The sequence below is a fragment of the Panthera tigris genome, chromosome D2 (genome assembly GCF_018350195.1).
Source record: "Panthera tigris isolate Pti1 chromosome D2, P.tigris_Pti1_mat1.1, whole genome shotgun sequence".
NCBI classification, from domain to species: Eukaryota; Metazoa; Chordata; class Mammalia; order Carnivora; family Felidae; genus Panthera; species Panthera tigris.
In genome coordinates, this window is record NC_056670.1 from 79,599,257 (window position 1) to 79,616,337 (window position 17,081).

At 50.8% G+C, this 17,081-nt stretch overlaps 2 protein-coding genes across 13 annotated transcripts in view; one reads left to right on the forward strand and one right to left on the reverse strand.

Moving 5' to 3' along the window:
- Positions 1 to 8,863, forward strand: part of ZRANB1 (zinc finger RANBP2-type containing 1) — a 63,283-nt gene extending 54,420 nt beyond the window's left edge. For 6 of the 8 annotated variants that reach the window (XM_042961270.1, XM_042961272.1, XM_042961271.1 and 3 more), the window contains 4 exons: positions 2,287 to 2,407; positions 3,519 to 3,648; positions 3,757 to 3,986; positions 5,689 to 8,863. In XM_042961270.1, the coding sequence (XP_042817204.1) occupies positions 2,287 to 2,407; positions 3,519 to 3,648; positions 3,757 to 3,986; positions 5,689 to 5,907 (700 nt within the window). In that variant the 3' untranslated portion in view covers positions 5,908 to 8,863. The other 2 variants (XM_042961274.1, XM_042961273.1) reach the window with 2 other exon arrangements.
- A 1,476-nt stretch (positions 8,864 to 10,339) lies between these two features.
- Positions 10,340 to 17,081, reverse strand: part of CTBP2 (C-terminal binding protein 2) — a 159,181-nt gene continuing 152,439 nt past the window's right edge. For all 5 annotated transcript variants that reach the window (XM_042961275.1, XM_042961277.1, XM_042961276.1 and 2 more), the window contains 5 exons: positions 14,407 to 14,621; positions 13,808 to 13,938; positions 13,119 to 13,246; positions 12,269 to 12,386; positions 10,340 to 10,559 (listed from right to left, as the gene is read on the reverse strand). In XM_042961275.1, coding sequence (XP_042817209.1) covers positions 10,379 to 10,559; positions 12,269 to 12,386; positions 13,119 to 13,246; positions 13,808 to 13,938; positions 14,407 to 14,621 — 773 coding nt within the window. In that variant the 3' untranslated portion in view covers positions 10,340 to 10,378. The remainder of the gene's footprint in view (positions 10,560 to 12,268; positions 12,387 to 13,118; positions 13,247 to 13,807; positions 13,939 to 14,406; positions 14,622 to 17,081) is intronic.

Here is a 17,081-nt window from a genome sequence, read left to right on the forward strand (position 1 = left end):
TGAGAACAGAGGTTTTGTTGTGTTTCATCGTGGAAGACGTAGTGCCTCCAGTAGCGTGACACATAGTAAGCGTGCAGTAAACGGTACTGAATGGAAGCACTCTCGAGAATTCGAAAACGAGAGCAGTTGAATAATTTCCTTGAGAGCAAAATTATCGATCAAAGCATAATGCAATAGGGGAGAACTTTGAAGTCACCTGAAAAAGAAAAAAAAAACAAAACTAAGCTCCCTGGCTGGCAAACCTAGAACCTTCCCGATTCAGCGTATAATACGTACAGGCATACCTCAGAGATACGTGGGTTCAGTTCCAGACCACTGCAGTAAAGTGACTGTCTTAATAAAGTGAGCCAAAGGAGTATTTTGGTTTCCTCAGTGCATATGGAAGTTCATGTTTACAGTATCCTGTAGTCCGTAGTCAGTGCTATAGCAGTAGGTCTAAAAAAAAAAAAAAAAAAAAAAAAAAAAAAGAAGAAGCCCTGAGCGTCAGTGGAACTTTGAGTGAGTCATAGTCTTTTTGCCGGTGAAGGGTCTTGCCTTGATGTTGATGGTTACCAGCTGATCGGAGTGGTGGTTGCTGAAGGCCGGGGTGGCCGTGGCAGTTTCTTAAAATAAGACGCCGGTGAAGTTATCGATTGACCTTTCCTTTCATGAATGGTTTCTCTGTAGCGTGCGATGTGATTTGATGGCATTTTTCTTAGAACTTCTTTCAAAATCAGAGTGCGTCCCCTCAGAGCCTGCCACTGCTGCATCAACTACGGTCGTCGTGTTCTAAATCACTCTGTTGTCATTTCAACAGTCTTCACGGCAGCTTCACCAGGATTAGATTCCATTGCAAAAAACCCTTTCATTGCTCATCCATGAGAAGCAAGTCCTCGTCCGTTCCAACTCTGTCACAAGATGGCAGCAGCCTAGTCCCGTCTTCGGGCCCCCCTTCTAGTTAGTTCTCTGCTGTTTCCACCACATGTACAGTTAACTTCCTCCACGCAAGTCTTGAGCCCCCCAAAGTCCTCCGTGAGGGTTGGAATCAACTCCTTCTAAACTCCTGTTGATATTTTGACCTCTTTACATGAATCAGGAATGTTCTTAATTGCATCCAGAATGGTGAATCCTTTCCAGACGCTTTTCAGTTTCCTTTGCTCAAATCCATCTGAGGAGTCTGTGTCTATGGCAGCAATAGCCTTACTTCAAATAATGCCTAGAAAGTTGAAATTACTCCTTGATCATAAGCTGCAGAGTGGGTATGGTGTTGTCAGGCATGAAAACATTAATCTGGTTATCTCCATCAGAACTCTTGGGCGAGCAGGTGCGTTGTCGGTGAGCAGTAATATTTTGAAAGGAGTTTCATGAGGGGTAGGCATTAATAGCGGGCTTAAAATATTTAGTAAAGTGTATTGTAAATGGACGTACTGTTATCCAGGCTTTGTTGTTCTTTTTATAGAGCAAGAGTGTATTTAGCACAGTTTTAAGGGCCTTGGGATTTTTGGAACGGTCAGTGAGCATTGGCTTCAACTTAAAGTCACCAGCGGCATTAGCCCCCTTAACAAGAGAGTCAGCCTGTGTTTTGAAGCCAGGCACTGACTTCTCCTCTCTAGCTATACCAGTCCTAGATGGCATCTTCTTCCAGTAGAATGCGGTCTCATCTGCATTGAAAATTTGTTTAGTGTAGCCACCTTCGTGATTTTGGCTAGGTTCTCTGGAAAACATGCCATAGCTTCTGTATCACTTGCTGATTCGCTTTGCACTTTGATGTCTGGAGATCGCTTCTTTCCTTAAACCTCGTGAACCAACCTCTGCTAGTTACAGATTTTTCTTTGCTACTTTCCTCACTTCTCTGAGCCTTCATCGAACTGAAGAGCATTAGGGCCTTGCTCTGGGAGCGATGTTGATACACCTAGTGAATAAGTGGGCTATTTTCCAGTCTGTTGTTTACACAGTGACCCAGTAGTGAGTTCTATACATTAACGTAAAATGGTAGTGTCTTTGATTATATCCACAATCTCAGATGATTCCGAATGTTCTATTTCTTTTTGAACTCCGTCAGTCAGTAGTAGACATTTGAAATGAATTGATCTCATTATTAGTGTTTAAAGTTCTGGTGAGAACATGTTACGTGATGTCTGCTGGTAGAGCGTAGGCATTTTTGATGTGAAAATAAATGGCAAACTGGGGAAAATTGATAAAATTGTTCGCCTCTTTACATGAATTGCTTAAAGACTACATTAAATGACTGGCACATTAAACGTACTGCTTACAGAAGGCTAATTGTTTACTGTCTTGCCGTTTTAGGTTTTACACACGTTGGAAAGATTGGGAATCGTGGTATTCTCAGAGCTTTGGTTTACATTTCTCCTTGAGGGAAGAACAGTGGCAAGAAGACTGGGCATTCATACTGTCTCTTGCCAGCCAGGTGAGAATGCCGCGAGGCGTGTTGCGTGTTCTTCAGTCCCTTGATGTGCACGCGGAAGCCAGATTGCAGGTGGCTTGGGAGGAGCAGAAGAGTGCTTGGCTTGGCTTGGCAGCGGGTGCCTTGGTTTCTGGTCGCGTTTCGCAGTTCCATTGAGTGACAAGACGAAAGTTGACCTGTGATGATCGTAAGGGCTTACGTAACCTTTTCAGATTGCTCTTCATACATGTCGTCTGCTTAGAAAGGTGGCATTGGGCCCGTTTCATCTACCTACTAATTCTGTGTCCGAGGGGGCACTTAACGAAGATCACTGTGCGGGCGGCGGGCACTCCGGTCCCGGTGCTCTGCTGTCGGGCCCACGGGGGGAGGTGCCATGGCCAACAGGTGGAGCTCTTTGTAATTAACTTGGGAATGAACTTTTATAAAAAACGAATTGTGCATGGTCGTTCCTGTCAGGTTCTGGCTTTCAAGCTAGTTTTATTCCACGAAGCATGTTCAGTATAGCGAACTGGAACATTCAGAAACACACAGGAGACCATTCCTTTTCTTTGCAGAGAGCACTGTGGTTTATTTGAACCCTGTGAACGAAGTACCTTCTGTCACAGTGGCTGTTTTACAGCTGTGACGTGTACTTTCTGAAAACGTGTTGTCCCATTTGTTGTCAGAGGGGCGGTGGGCCCGTGTAGTCGTCTTGAATTAGGTGGTGCTGCCGTTTAAGGTTGCCAGAAATAGCAGCTCCTCTTTTTACTTGGGGAGGACCTCGTCGTGGGTGCGGGTTTCGCAGGGACCTTCCCCAGCGGGCGGTCACCGTGCACCGGGCGTCCCTCGCTGTCTGCGCCTTTTGTTCCTGTGATCAGTATTCACCCCGGTCTGTTGGCTTCTTGAGTTTGGATAGTGAAAGACACCTGTATACGTACGCTTCGCAGATCTCCTTTATGATGGCGTTGGAAGAATTTGCAGAATTTTATGCTCACTTAGCTTGACGGTGTTCTTTAAAAGAGAAAAACGGATCTAGCGCACGGACGGGGAGGAGCTCTGTGCTCTGCACATCGGTTTTCCTGGGTGGCGGTGAACGTTTTAAAGAGAAATTACTTTTTTATTTTACCCCGCACAGCCTGGAGCAAGCTTGGAACAGACGCACATTTTTGTACTTGCACATATTCTTAGACGACCAATTATAGTTTATGGAGTGAAATATTATAAAAGTTTCCGGGGAGAAACTTTAGGATATACTCGGTTTCAAGGTAAGCCCTTACTCAAGTGTATTTTGTATTTCCGAAGTCTCCTTCTGTAGGATACGTTTTGCAGCCCAGTCCCGATGACCCTATTGTGCTGGTCTCTCTTCCCTCCAGGTGTTTATTTGCCTTTGTTGTGGGAACAGAGTTTTTGCTGGAAAAGTCCGATCGCTCTGGGCTATACAAGGGGCCACTTCTCTGCTTTGGTTGCCATGGAAAATGATGGCTACGGCCACCGAGGTGCTGGTGCTAACCTGAACACGGACGACGACGTCACTGTCACGTTCTTGCCTCTGGTGGACAGCGAGAGGAAGTTACTGCACGTGCACTTTCTTTCTGCTCAGGAGGTGAGAGCGCGTCGCTCCCGTTGGCTCTTCCAGCGTCTGTGCCACAGCCCGGCCCGGGACACCCCTCCGGTGGGGTGTTCCCCGTGCTGCCAGCGGAAGCTTCGGATTCGGTCGTACTTAGTGTCCCTTTGTGTAAATACAGGTCAGCCAGACTCCGAAGGTTACCTTTTTTCAGCTGTGGGGTGGGTTGTGTCACGTGGAGATTTCAGCGGTGACGCGAAGACCGAAGTCCCCCGCACCCTCCCTCTCAGGTAGCAAGGAGCGCTGAGGGCAAAAGTAGAAAGACGGGGGGAGGGGACAACGGGGGACTTGGGCCTGGTGATTTAAATCGGGTGGTAACCAGGGGCCGCTGGGGGGCTCGGTCGGTTGAGCGTCCGACTTCGGCTCAGGTCAAGATCTCACGGCTCGTGAGTTCGGGCCCCGCCATCAGGCTCTGTGCTGATAGCTTGGAGCCTGGAGCCTCCTTCCGATTCTGTCTCCCTCTCTCTTGAATAAATGAATAAATCGAGAGAGAGAGAGAGAAAGAAAGAAAAGAAAGAAAGAAAGAGAAAGAAAAGAAAGAGAAAGAAAACAAACATTTTTAATCGGGTGGTAACCAAAGGCGTCTGAGGAGGAGGTGACCCTGCCCCGAGACCCGGAAGAGGAGTCTTGCAGGATACGGAGGATGAGGGTGGTAGGTAGAGGGGGTACCACAAAGCCCGGCAGTGAGGGGTCGAAGGGCTAAGGGATGGCAAGGGGCTCGCTCAGCAGCAGCCTTTTAAAGCCTTGGCTTTGACTTTGCAAGCTGGGAAGCCAACAACCAGCTTGCCCAGTAGAGGAACACCAGCTGCTCAGGGTGGAGATGAGGTGCCTGGGCAGCGGGGGGGGGGGGGGGGGAGCGGGAGCCCAGGTCGGAGGGTGGGGAGGGGAGGGAGGTGGAGACCTAGGCAGGGGTGATGGCGAGGATGCGCAGAAAGAACGCTCTCAGAAAACGCACATTCTTACAAAAATTGTTGGTCTTTTATTTAATGTACTAGTCATTATTATAAAACTGTTATAATCACATTAAGAAAAAAATTAATAGACCATAATTTTTATAACTTCATTCTGTAAATACTGAATAAACTTACCTTGTCATGTGTTTGAAGCTGAGACTTTGTTTTTCTAGCCTTTTCTTTGCCATGATAGGTTTATTAGGTTAACATTTGGTTTTTCCTGTTCTGGCAAACAAATTAACCTATTACTAGATGGTTCTTCCCCTCGAGGTCTTTTTCTGCCAATTTTCCTACTGAATTTTTTTTTTAATGTTTATTTTTGAGAGAGAGAGAGAGAATGAATGAATGAATGAATGAATGAAAGAAAGAGTGAGCAGGGGAGGGGCAGAGAGAGAGGGAGACACAGAATCCGAAGCAGGCTCCAGGCTCCGAGCCAACAGCACAGAGGCCGATGCGGGGCTCGAACTCACGAACTGTGAGATCATGACCTGAGCCAAAGCCCTGACGCTCAACCCACCGAGCCACCCAGGCGCCCCCACCACTGATGTTTTTCTGTTTAACCGTAGGAAACTGGGTTTTAATCGTAAAATTGACAAGAGGCTGAAACCATGTGAAGTTTGTTGCTTCGACCCTTTCATCAGTAATCCTACCAGCTATGTTTCCATGCGTTTTTCCCAGCAGGCCTCTGATCTGTGATCCTGTCTTCCCTCTTCACATCCCTCCAAAAGCTAGGTAACGAGGAGCAGCAGGAGAAGCTACTCCGGGAGTGGCTGGACTGCTGTGTGACCGAGGGCGGCGTGCTGGTGGCCCTGCAAAAGAGCTCTCGGCGGCGCAACCACCCGCTGGTCACGCACATGGTGGAGAAGTGGCTCGACCGCTACAGACAGATCCGGCCTTGTACCTCCCTGTCCGACGGAGAGGAAGACGACGACGATGAAGATGAATGAAAACAAGACCCGAGAGCAGAAGACCAGGGTCTCGGCTCTGCGGCGACCCCAGAGCCAGTGTGGTGCGCGCCCCCGGCGGCGTGGGGGGCGTCGAGGGACCCAGATGTGGCTGGACCTGCCGGGAGGGGTGTCTCTTGTCCACACCCGGTGGAGACGACGGATCTGCTGCGTGAGGAGACGGAGACCTTTGTTTGGACTACAGTTTGTAAAAAAGAAAAAAAAAAAACCCTAATTTTATGAAGACAGAACTTTTTCCCTTTCAAATTGTAAATCTGTCTATAAATGTAACGCATGTGGTTGTGTAAGAAGTTGTGTCATAGGACAAGTTGTACCAGCCTCTTCATATTATCGAGATGTTTTTTTCAGCACGGGCACCTCCAAAAGCACACGGCAGATGACTCTCTGTTCCTCCGAGATCTTCTTTCTTAAGTAGAACCCGACATTCTACTTCGACCTTAAAAGATCCACTTTACGTTGAGTCTCGCTAGAGCTCATCAGAGATCTGGAAGCTTTTTGTACAGATTATCCACAGCCACACGTAAAAATAAAAACAAGCTTTTATTTTATTAATAATTTAGTTCCTGTTGTGCCCCATAAAATGAAACCAAATCTTGAAGGAACAAACTGCGAGGAAGGAAAGTAAGGATTGAGGGAACCTCATACAGACGTCATTCCCTTGTTTTGGAAAGGGTTTGGGTTTCTATTATTTTGTCCTTTTTAAAAGCTCCTGATAGGCCCCTTTTCGGTATTCAGGCATTTATTCGTTTGGAAAAGTGCCCTTAAAATGAGGGTTCTTCCACCAGAGTCCACACGGCAGTGTCCTCGGGAACAGTTCCTCCCTGGATGTCAGGGAAGCGCTCGGGGCGCAGGCCCACGCGTGACTACGTCAGTTGTGTGCAATTCGCTCACTTGACGCAGTTGACAACGTTCTCCCAAATTGCCACGCGGAGGCTCTTTGGAACGCTTCCTTTTATCCTCAGCTCTGCTTTCGGCCAATTGTGTCAGGGAGGCATGCCTTTGCTTGGGCTAATTGGGAATCAGTTAAGCATAGAATAAAGACTTAAAAACGCAGTAAGGTGGTAGATGCATTGTATAATGAATTTCTCAGAGCAGTCTGAGAATTTGTGCATGTTGGTTAATTGTGGCCATTCTTATTTAAAAGTTCAAACTATAATCTTAGATAGAAATTTTTTTATAAAAAGTATTATTTGACCACTTCAGGTATATGTTCAATACTGGGTAAAAATTTCAGACCTATCTCAGGAGCACAAAGACTTCGTGTCCTGATAAGCACTTTGTAGACTATTGACGTGGCAAAGGAATTTGGAAAGGACCCCCCCCCCCCCCCCCCCCCGCACACGCTTCCTTCCCTTTGATGAAAAGGCCGCGAGAAACCTTTAAATACTTGTTTTCTTCTCAGTTCTGTTTAGATGGTGTTTGAAATGTGCACAGCCTCTAATTTGATGCTGGAATACTAAAAATAGAAAAACACCCAGGAGATGTCCTTTTAGTTCTTTCTCCTCTCAGAAATGTCCATTGAAAGATACTCCCGGAATGAAGGATCGCTTTTGCTGTATGCTCAAACTTGCAGGAAACTCTTGCAATTTGATTCCGTATAAATGAAATGTGATGTAATGATGGTAAATGTTACTGTTCCAGGTGGGTATGTTTTCCTACAGATTGACTGTGGTTTACTTTCATTTTGGTCAGTAATTTTTTAGAAGGCTGTCCGACTACTTAGCATAGCATCTCTGTAAACGTTTCTCCATACGTAGGAATAACTCTTCAGTGGGCACAGATCCTGTTCTAGTTGCTGGTAAGCACACTGCCCTCCCAACTGAAGAAGCCAAAGAGAAATGCTTGAGAGAGAAGCATCTAGTCACTATGGTCTACACTGCAGTCAGTGCTGTCCAGAAAGCATAGGCTCAGTATTTAGCCTGTGTGTGGTGGTCTGCTGAGTGGTTTCCCCTGAGGTGCCTCTTTATTTATTTATTTATGATCAGTGATCCCGACCACACCTAGTTTAACAGGTACAGCGTTCTTCCCTGTGGGAAAGGTAGAGGATTGCATGTCCTAGGCTCCAGGCAGGGACAGGGCTTTAAATGGTTTTCACAGCAGATTGGCTGGAAGAGGCCAGAATGTTGGTGAGTCAATGCTAGGTTCAGCTCTTGAGCGATTGAATAGCCATGGCTGTCATTCCCAAGATGAGAGTACGCGGTCCTTTCTCGAAGGTCACGTCTTGGTGGACTCTGGACAGCAATACCAGAACTGTATGGAATTAACTTTATGGTTTGTTTTTTTAGGGAGAATACAGTGTGGTGTTTTCTGTTCTAATTAAACAAAACCTAGGTGCACCACGGACTGGAACCGGCCTTTTTGTTTCCGACTCTAGGCTCACCGTGTCCCAGACTCCGTCTGTGTTAAGGGAGCACCGCTCTCTTTAGGCAGGCGGGGAATCTCGTGTGCACGTGTCACGCCCTCGTTGCCAACATCCTGGTTATGACGAGGATGTTCAGCTCCCATTGGGTTTCCTGGGGGGGTGGGTCAGTAACCACGTGCTCCTGCCTGTCCAGAGGAGGCTGTTTCGATGTGATTTTTCTGGGAGGGCTGAGGTGGGACCACCACCTTCACCCGAGGGAGGGAGGTTGATGCTTTGAAGACGCCCTTTTCTTAATGGGAAGGGAGCGAGAGGGAGTTTGGTGCCTGGAATTGGACGGGACTGGTTGACTGGTACCTGCACGGGCCACGAGTACAAAGGGGTTTAATGCTAGTCGAGAAGGAGAATCCTTTACATCTAAGTTCTTAACCGACGGAAATGCCTGATGTTACCATTTTGCAACACTGCTTTGTAAATATCACTTAAAAGAATTCTGAGATTCACTTCCCTTCCTGCATTAATGCTTGAGCCAGGTAATTTTGCTTTTGGGCAAATTAAAAGCCGAACTCTCTAACTTGACCCATTTTGTTTCTTGAATCGACCTAGTTCCATCCGAAGGATGGCATCATCTGATAGCGATGGGCCTCGTAACGTGAGGTTTTGACTTTTCCCGGGTGATCATCAGCATTCTTGAGTCTGGTTATGAATAGGTAGACAAGGAAACTGCTCATCTTTGAACCCTGCCTGAAGTAACGGGAATCGGAAACTGGCTGATCGAAAATGTATTTGCTTTTAAAACATCTCAAGTGGAGAACTTTTACGTGGGTGAGATGTACTTGAATTTCAGAAATTAACAAATTTTTATTACTTTTTATTGAAAACTGCACTGAACGCTATATGTCCACCTTTACAATAAACAAATACAGGAACGGTGACTCACACGAAAACAAAACAGTTCTGATAGCCATTATTTTTCTGTTTGGGACAGTTTTAAAGGTTTTTTTTTTTTTTTTTCTTTTTGTCACAAAAACAGGAATGTACCTATACAAAGGCTCAAAATAGGCCATCTTTTAAACAAAAAGGCGATGATTCACAAAAGACTATGAATATAACATGTAACTAGTTGATACAAATCTAATAGGATTTGTTAAAATCAGTCACATCTAATAACACACCTGAAGTGTTCTTGTATAAAATATCACGTGAAGAAAAGAAGACTTTATCAATGTCTAAAAAAGTGGGTTTGTTCATAGACAATCTGACAAGTTACCATAAAAAGTGTTTCCTGAGACATAAGGAAATGCAACATTATTTTTCTTGAACTCTTTTAGCTCAAGACTTTCCACTCAATAAAATAGCTGAGGATCTGAAACTGAGAAAATATATTTGAGTACAAACAGCTTGTGAAACTTAATACTTTTTCTTTTTTTCTTTTTTTTTCTTTCTTTCTTTTTTTTTTTTTTTTTTGCATCATCAGAGGGTATTACTGACTTCACAACCAACTCGCCCGCTCAGTATGCAGTTCAGATGGGAGAGAGGCTTCTGTACAGGAGGCTGTATGGTCCTCGATCCTATGCTTGCGGTTGTGTGACACAGGCCAACAGTCTCCTCCCCATCTTGTAGTAATTGAATCTTCCTATTAGCAAAAAGAGGTCACCAGCCCCCACGGACCGAAGGGACTAGAGTCACAGGAGGGGGATTTCCTCTTAGCATTTTTTATTTTGACGTTTGGAACTTCAGATGCAACATTCTAGAGCAAGGTGTTGAGGACCTGCTGTGCCCAAGGGGCTGATAAAGGAAAAAGATCTATTTATTCTTTGTGATTTGATGCACAGATGAAGAACGTAACACACAATAACAGAAGTTGGTCGTTAATAAATCACGTCCTAGTCTTTTCAGCGCTTCCGTAACCAGACGACAGCTTCTGCTTCCCCGCGTCTCGGCGTCTAGCTCGTATGTAACACTGCGACATCAGTGAGGCGTGTGTCCGGAATCGGTTAAAAAGACGGTCAGATTCCTTTTCCTTAGTTCATCTATTTGTCACTGTCTCTTGGTCCCAGGTTTATCTGAAGGATGACCGTTCGTCATTCTCTGCTATTGCTCATTGGGGTGCTCTCTATTGTCCCCGTGTTTTGTAGGCTGGTTGGGAGAGGGAGCTTGGGAAGGGTGTGCCACGGTGGGGAGATTGTGAGTCACCGGGATGCCTCCGGGGATGATCCCTTCCATGGCCGCAGGAAGTCCTCCGGGAGCCACGCCCACGATGCCTGGCGGGTATCTGAGGAGCACACACAGAAAGGGCCAGTGAGTCCCGGGCTGGAAGTGGCCAAGCGCTTGGCTCTGCCTGCTTCGGGTTGGTTTTTTAGGAGTTACTTTGTCACCCCTCACCCCCAATGCAAGGAGACCTCTATGTGAAAAATCTAAAGCGCGGACGTTTAATTCGCAATAAAGTCTGTTTAGTTCAATCTGGAAGTTTCCGGTCACACAACAGGACCAGCCCGTACTACATTTGGGAAATACTCTGCACAAAAAAGACATATCGATGCTTTTAATGACTTCCCAACAGGCCGTATGAAGTCCTCTTTGATAGTTAAGTGTGGCCTCCTAGGCGAGCTAGCTCCGTGCTGTCGTGGCCTGGACACAGCGGCAGGGGGAGAGGGGAGCTGGTGATGGGGCCATCTGATGTCGCGGGCACACAGGTCGCTGTGTGTGCAGGGACACGTGGCATTAAGCCGCCTACAGAACATACGGTTCTTAGGCAAATGTGAGTCAGTGTATTTAAACATCCCTAGGATGAAACATACTTAGGGGGCAGGTGCTTTAGAATTCCAAGACTCCTCCTCCTCAAAGGTATCAAGCCCTTTACTCCTGGCTCCCCTCCTGTAGCCTGTCACAACTGTTCAGCGCTCAAAAATCCCGGACTCGGGTGAATAGGATCCTGTGAGCGACAGCCCCTCAAGCAGAAGTATTCCGAGGGGCCACGGGGTCTTGGTCTGTCAAAAGTAAGAATTAACGCTGTGGCCTCTAAAGGACAACAGTGCGGAGCGGGAACCAGGGTCCGGCACTGATGGGGAAGCCAGGAGACCGTGAAGAAAGCAGCATAACTTCCCCCGAGTCCGGGCCTGCATGTGTGGGTCCCGCTACACGAGCTGTGTTTCTGTGTCCCCGGCCCCGGTGGTTAGAGCGGTGGTTTGCCACAGGGGATGTCAGGCAACAGCTAGAGCCATTTCCGGTTATTCCGGTTGGAAGCGCGAGGCACTGGTGGAGGGCAGGGCCTCTGCTGCACACCCCACGATGCACGGGACAGGTTCCCAGGAGAGAATGATCTGGCCTGGTATGTGGATATTGCCAGGGATGGGGCAACTGTGCGTTCCAGTAAGCAAGACAAAGACTCCCTTCTGGAGTGCTCAAGGCTGCGGCTCCTTTATGAAGCAGGAACAGTGATTCTGTGAGCCCAGCACGGCGCGGAAAAGAGAGCCAGGGGAAATGACCACCAGTGAAGTTCTGCTCCCTTCTAAGGGGCCGTGGCTCGTGTCCCCGGAGCAGATGCCCCTGCACTGCCTCCATCACACATGCCCCGGGCCAAGCTTTCTCGTCACTGAGAACCCGTGTGTTGCGGGCACTCTCCCCAGTCGAAAGCACCAGGCTCTGGGCCAGAGGATTCAAACCAGAAAGAGTCACCAACATGCCCTTTCACTTGAAAATCTTTCCAGTACCTTTTCACCTAGAAGCCCTCTGGTTTTGCAGTGGCCTGGAATGCAGTGGGGGTTCTTGCAGTGATCAGACCCACTCCTGCTCCCTTTATAAATAGGAGCCCGGACTCGAGGCTGCATCCGAGAGTTGTGTTTGCTCCATAGAAATTGGGCATCGGGACGAAGGACTGTAGAGATCATGCCGGGAGCACTCAGGTCCGGTAGCTGATGCCACTCTCCTCCCATCTCCCCTGAGCGGCACTCCAGCCTCGGCCAGTGCCATCCCGCTCCTCACCTGTATGTGGCGCCGTTGAGCTCCGGATGAATGGCTTGCTGATCTATTACTGACCAGGGAGCTGTTGTGACAAAGAATTCCTTGTTCACACAGTTTCTTAAGCTTTCGGGGATGCGACCTGGAACACGATGATTAAAATGAATCCTATGTGTTTTTAAATTTTTTTTTTTTTTAATGTTTGTTTATTTTTGAGAGAGACAGAGACAGAATGCGAGTGGGTTGGGGCAGAGAGAGAGGGAGGCACAGAACCCGAATCAGGCTCCAGGCTCCGAGCTGTCAGCACAGAGCCCGACGCGGGGCTCGAACCCACGAGCCGTGAGATCATGACCTGAGCCGAAGTTGGGTGCCCAACCGACTGAGCCACTCAGGCATCCCAGAATCCTATGTGTTTTGTAAGGAGTGAGTTAAATATTCTACTTCGTAGCTGGTACTGGTGAGAACCACCAACTGACTGTAAAGTCTCTTTATAAAAAGAGGGCCGACCCTTCGATTTTCAGAAAATGTGCCGTGTTCCAGGGCCCACACACCAAACTCTTCACCCCAGACCTCAGCCAGAGCACAAAGGAGCTCGGGGTCCCTCCGCAGTTCGCATGCTTACGATGGCCAATGAGAGAGGAAATCGGTTTTGTCTGAAATTCAGTTCAGGGCTCGAATAAACTGTGTCAATTCGTTCAAAATGGAATCAACTTGATCCCTAAACTCTCTCTGCCCGTCGCAAGCCTCCGTCACCCCTCCCGTGTGTGTGTGTGTGTGTGTGTGTGTGTGTGTGTGTGACCGGTACCAGGAGCACCTGAACCGCGGGGGGCTCACGCCAGGCGCCGGCTGCAAGGGGTGCAGAGGGAGGGCTCACCTGTGATGGCCCGGCGGATCTCGGTGGCGGCTGCCTCCCGCATCTCTAGTGAGGCTTGCTCACTATACCAAGCTGTGTGGGGCGTACAAATGAGATTCGGTGCATCTTTCAAGGGACCCTGAGCAAAGCTGGGCAAATGTACAAAAACGCAGCAAATGAGAAAACGTGCATATCAGCCCCTATCCTATTGGTCAAAAGGGAGCTCCCGCCCGGGTGGAGGATGGGCTCTTTGGCTTGTGTAGAGGAACGTTGGGTAGTATGTCTCCTAAAGGCTGGGAGTTTAAGAACATACCAAGACTCTTACGAGGGGTGTCAGGAGTAATCAGGGACTCAGAACGGAGGAGGAACCATCTACGCAGGACTGGCCAGCCGGTCTCTAAGAATCAATAGCCCAGGGGACAGAGGAAGCCTCGGCCGACCAACACACCATTCTTCTTCCTTTCAGGCGCCTTCTGCCTCCCCCCGGGGGCCCCCTGGCCCTCCCACGCTCGCTTCAAGTACAGCGTAGCCCTCAGGACAGAGGCCGGAGAAGGTCTCTCCTTTCCTGCCCAAGGAGCTGCTTCTCTGGGAAAGTGCCCCAAGTTCACGGTGGGGGCGGGGGCAGCCAGGTATAGAAGTGGGCCCTGGGAGTTCCTGGCGTGAGGCCGGGAGCCGGGGTAACACGCGTGCCAGCAGCCCGCCAGGCTCACCTGAAAGGCTCCGATTCGTGCACGTCGAGGGCTGCCCCTCGTATCCTGCCTTCCTTGAGGGCTTGCGCTAAGGCCTTCTCGTCCACCAGCCCGCCGCGGGCCGCGTTCACTAGGAAAGCTCCTTGCCTCATCTGTGGGAGGAAGGAAGAGCCGTTAGATGCCACCGCGCCGGAAGGCACCTGTACTGCGGTTTCGAGACGCCAGCCGCGGCCCAGAGGAGTCCTGTCCACCTGGCTACTGAACGCGTGTGCAGCACTTGGGAGGAAGGCAGTGTGGTGTCTCGGCGACAGCTGGAGGCAGCTGGGTCAGTTTCTGCCGATCCTGAGAGAGGGCCGGAGGGCAGGCCGGTTGGAGCTGTGACCTGTCACCTGCCTGTCGCTGCCTGGAGGCCAAACCTCATTAAGGCAGGTCCCTGCTGGGTAGCTCCTGCCAGTCCCAGCTCCACCTGGCCCATCCTGCCGAGGGGCCTCACCTGGCTTCTCATTCACGTCTTAGGGGACTGTCTTCCTTTTTTGCCAGTGTGTCCGCGGACCGTTTCCCGTCCCCCTTTTGGTTCTGATGGACGTTTCCGGGGGCTGAGGGGACCTAGGTCCCGTTACCTGCTTTATAGTAAAGTCATTGATGAGGTGGTGGTTATGTTCGTTGAGATTACAGTGCAAGGAGACACAGTCGCTCTGGTACAGTAAGTCCTGCAGGGTGTAGACCCTCTGTACGCCCAGGGACCGCTCTATCCCATCCTGCAAGTAGGGGTCATAAAATAGGACGCTGAATCCGAAGGCCTTGGCTCGAACAGCAACCGCCTGCCCCGTGCGACCTGTGCAGAGAGAGAGAGTCCGGGTGAGCGAGTGCACAGCGCTCCGGGTGCCAGGCCTTGCGTGGGCCCCAGCGTCGCTGCCTCCGCTATTTCTGGGGGCCGGAGCCGGCACCTGGACCCAGCCCTGTGCCCAAAGCTTGGGGACGCTGCAGGCTTGCGCTGCTTAGCTTAGTGGGGCTGCAGGGGGTGGCCAGCTTCCTGGGTGAAGAGGAAAGGGCTTATGGCTTGTATTGGCATCCTTTCTTTTTTTTTTTTTTTAACTTCCTGTTACGTACATTTTAAACCCAGAAAGAGTGTTCTAGTGAACTCCACCTACCCCAGCCATCAACGATATCCTCACGGTCATGAATCACCCCTCCCCTCTGTTTCCGTGGGCACAGCAGGCTTCCCAACCCGGGCTTGCTTTCTCTAGACATCGAGGGCAGGAGCCGGGAACGTTCTCTTGCCAATTAGCACTGGGTTTGCTCCCGGAAGGGGCAAAGCGATCAACGCGAACCAGGGGAGAGCGGGCCTGGACACAAACTGGCGAGGGGAACCGCTTTGACGGGGGGTGGGGGGGTGGAGGCACGTCCCTGTCGGGCTAATTCTCAGGTGTGCGGGGGTGCCCCGACCCGCGGGGGAGGCCCCACGCCCCCCTCTAAGCAGGTCAGAACCCCGTACCACCTACCGGGACACGGAGGCCTCCCTGACTCCCACGTGGCAGTCATTGGCACAAACCCCCCGAACCCCAGGGGCGGCGAGCGAATCCTGCTTCCCGGAGCGGGAGTGATGCTTGCACGGACTCGGGCGGGAAGTGTGCACAGTCCATCTTTATCTAAAACCACTGCTCAACTGTGCGGGGGAGGGGGGGAGGGAGGGACAAGGAAGGTGTCCCTTTCCAAACGAGGAAGCCCGCGTGGGGGCGACTTGGTGGCGGAGGTTTAAGGAGGTCATTCTACAGGACGGCCGCAGGGTGATCGGCAGCTGGCCGTCCCTCCTGGCCCCCTCCTTCCACGTCCCCGCTTGGATGCGGCGAAGCAGGAACCCCAGCCACACCCCGCCAGGGGAGGCAGGTGACCTAAGGTGACACACCGGAGGCGGGTGCGGCAGTGGCCTACGAGACCCCCGATGCACCTGAAATACGGGACCACGGGCCCCCACGCAGGGCGGCTGGGGGCTCACACCCAACAGTGAGGCCCCCACCCTTCCCCCACCTCACGGGCCCCCAGCCCCCTGCTTTACTTCCACGTCCTGACACACTTTGCTTCTAGATGGGGTTTCCCGGCTGCGGCTCTGGGGGCCGGAGAGCAGCCCGCCCAGATTTCACCGGGGGCGCTGCTACCTGTGCGTGACTTCCCTGACCCTCACCTTTTCCCGGGCTTCTACCTAGGCCGTGAGGTGTCGTGAAATCTCTACAAGACTGGAGGACTTCACTCCGCTCCTGACCTGGTCAAGACGGAGCCCTGCAGGAGGAAGGGCCAATGGCCTCGGCCTTAAAAAAGCATGCAGATGTCGTCGCCACTGGCTGGCTGGCCCTTCCAGTTTTTGTGCAACTTCCCGACCTGGTGGCTGTCCTCGAGCACCGTGGCTGGGGCCACGCCGGGGACCTGCCCGCCGCACGCTCCAGGTTCTGCTGCGGCTTCTCAGCCGAGCCCCAGGCAGGCGAAGGCTTTCGGCCCCCAGGGGCAGCCGTGGCAGTCAGGCCGCCTACCTCTGCGCCCCCTCCCACCCCCTCCCAAAGCTGCAGTTCTGGAAGGCGGCAAGGAGACGTCACAATCAGAGTGCATGGAGAATGTGGCAGGTGCTGGATTATAGTCCGGGGCACACGGGGCTCAAACCATGGGACTCGATATACTGAAAGGGTCTTCAAAGGATGGGCAGCCTTCGAAGGGCTCGGCCAAAGAAACGACCCCAGGAAGAGCTTGGGGCCCGTGGCTGCTACCACGGGGCTGGGCCGCTGCGGGGGTGAAGGATGTGTGACGGGGGCGCCTGGGGGGCTCCGTCGGTTGATCGGACTCTTGATTTTGGCTCAGGTCACGATCCCGTGGTTCGCGAGTTTGAGCTCCGCGTCGGGCTCCGTGCAGACAGTGCGGGGCCTGCTTGGGATTCTCTCTCTCCTCCTCTGCCCCTCCCCCACTTGCACATCCCTCTCTCTCTCTCTCTCTCAAAATAAATAAACCCAGAAAAAACCCCAGAAGAATGCCCAACGTTCTAAGTAAGAACCACGTCCAAGAGCCACTTGGCAGAACGGGAGGCCTCCGGGCACCAGCAGAGGGCGCTGCGGGCCTCACACTCCGCATGTGCGTCTCCTGCGGTCCTTTGTAGGAAAGTACGCCAGCCTCCGTCGTACGTAGTTTTAGGATTCCTGCGTGAGTGTGATCACCCCCGACACCTGGGTTCTTAGACCCCGGGAGTTAGAAAGATGCGCACCCCCTGAAGAAACCCAGCTCCTTCTGCCTTGTTCAAGCTGGCACCCGGGCC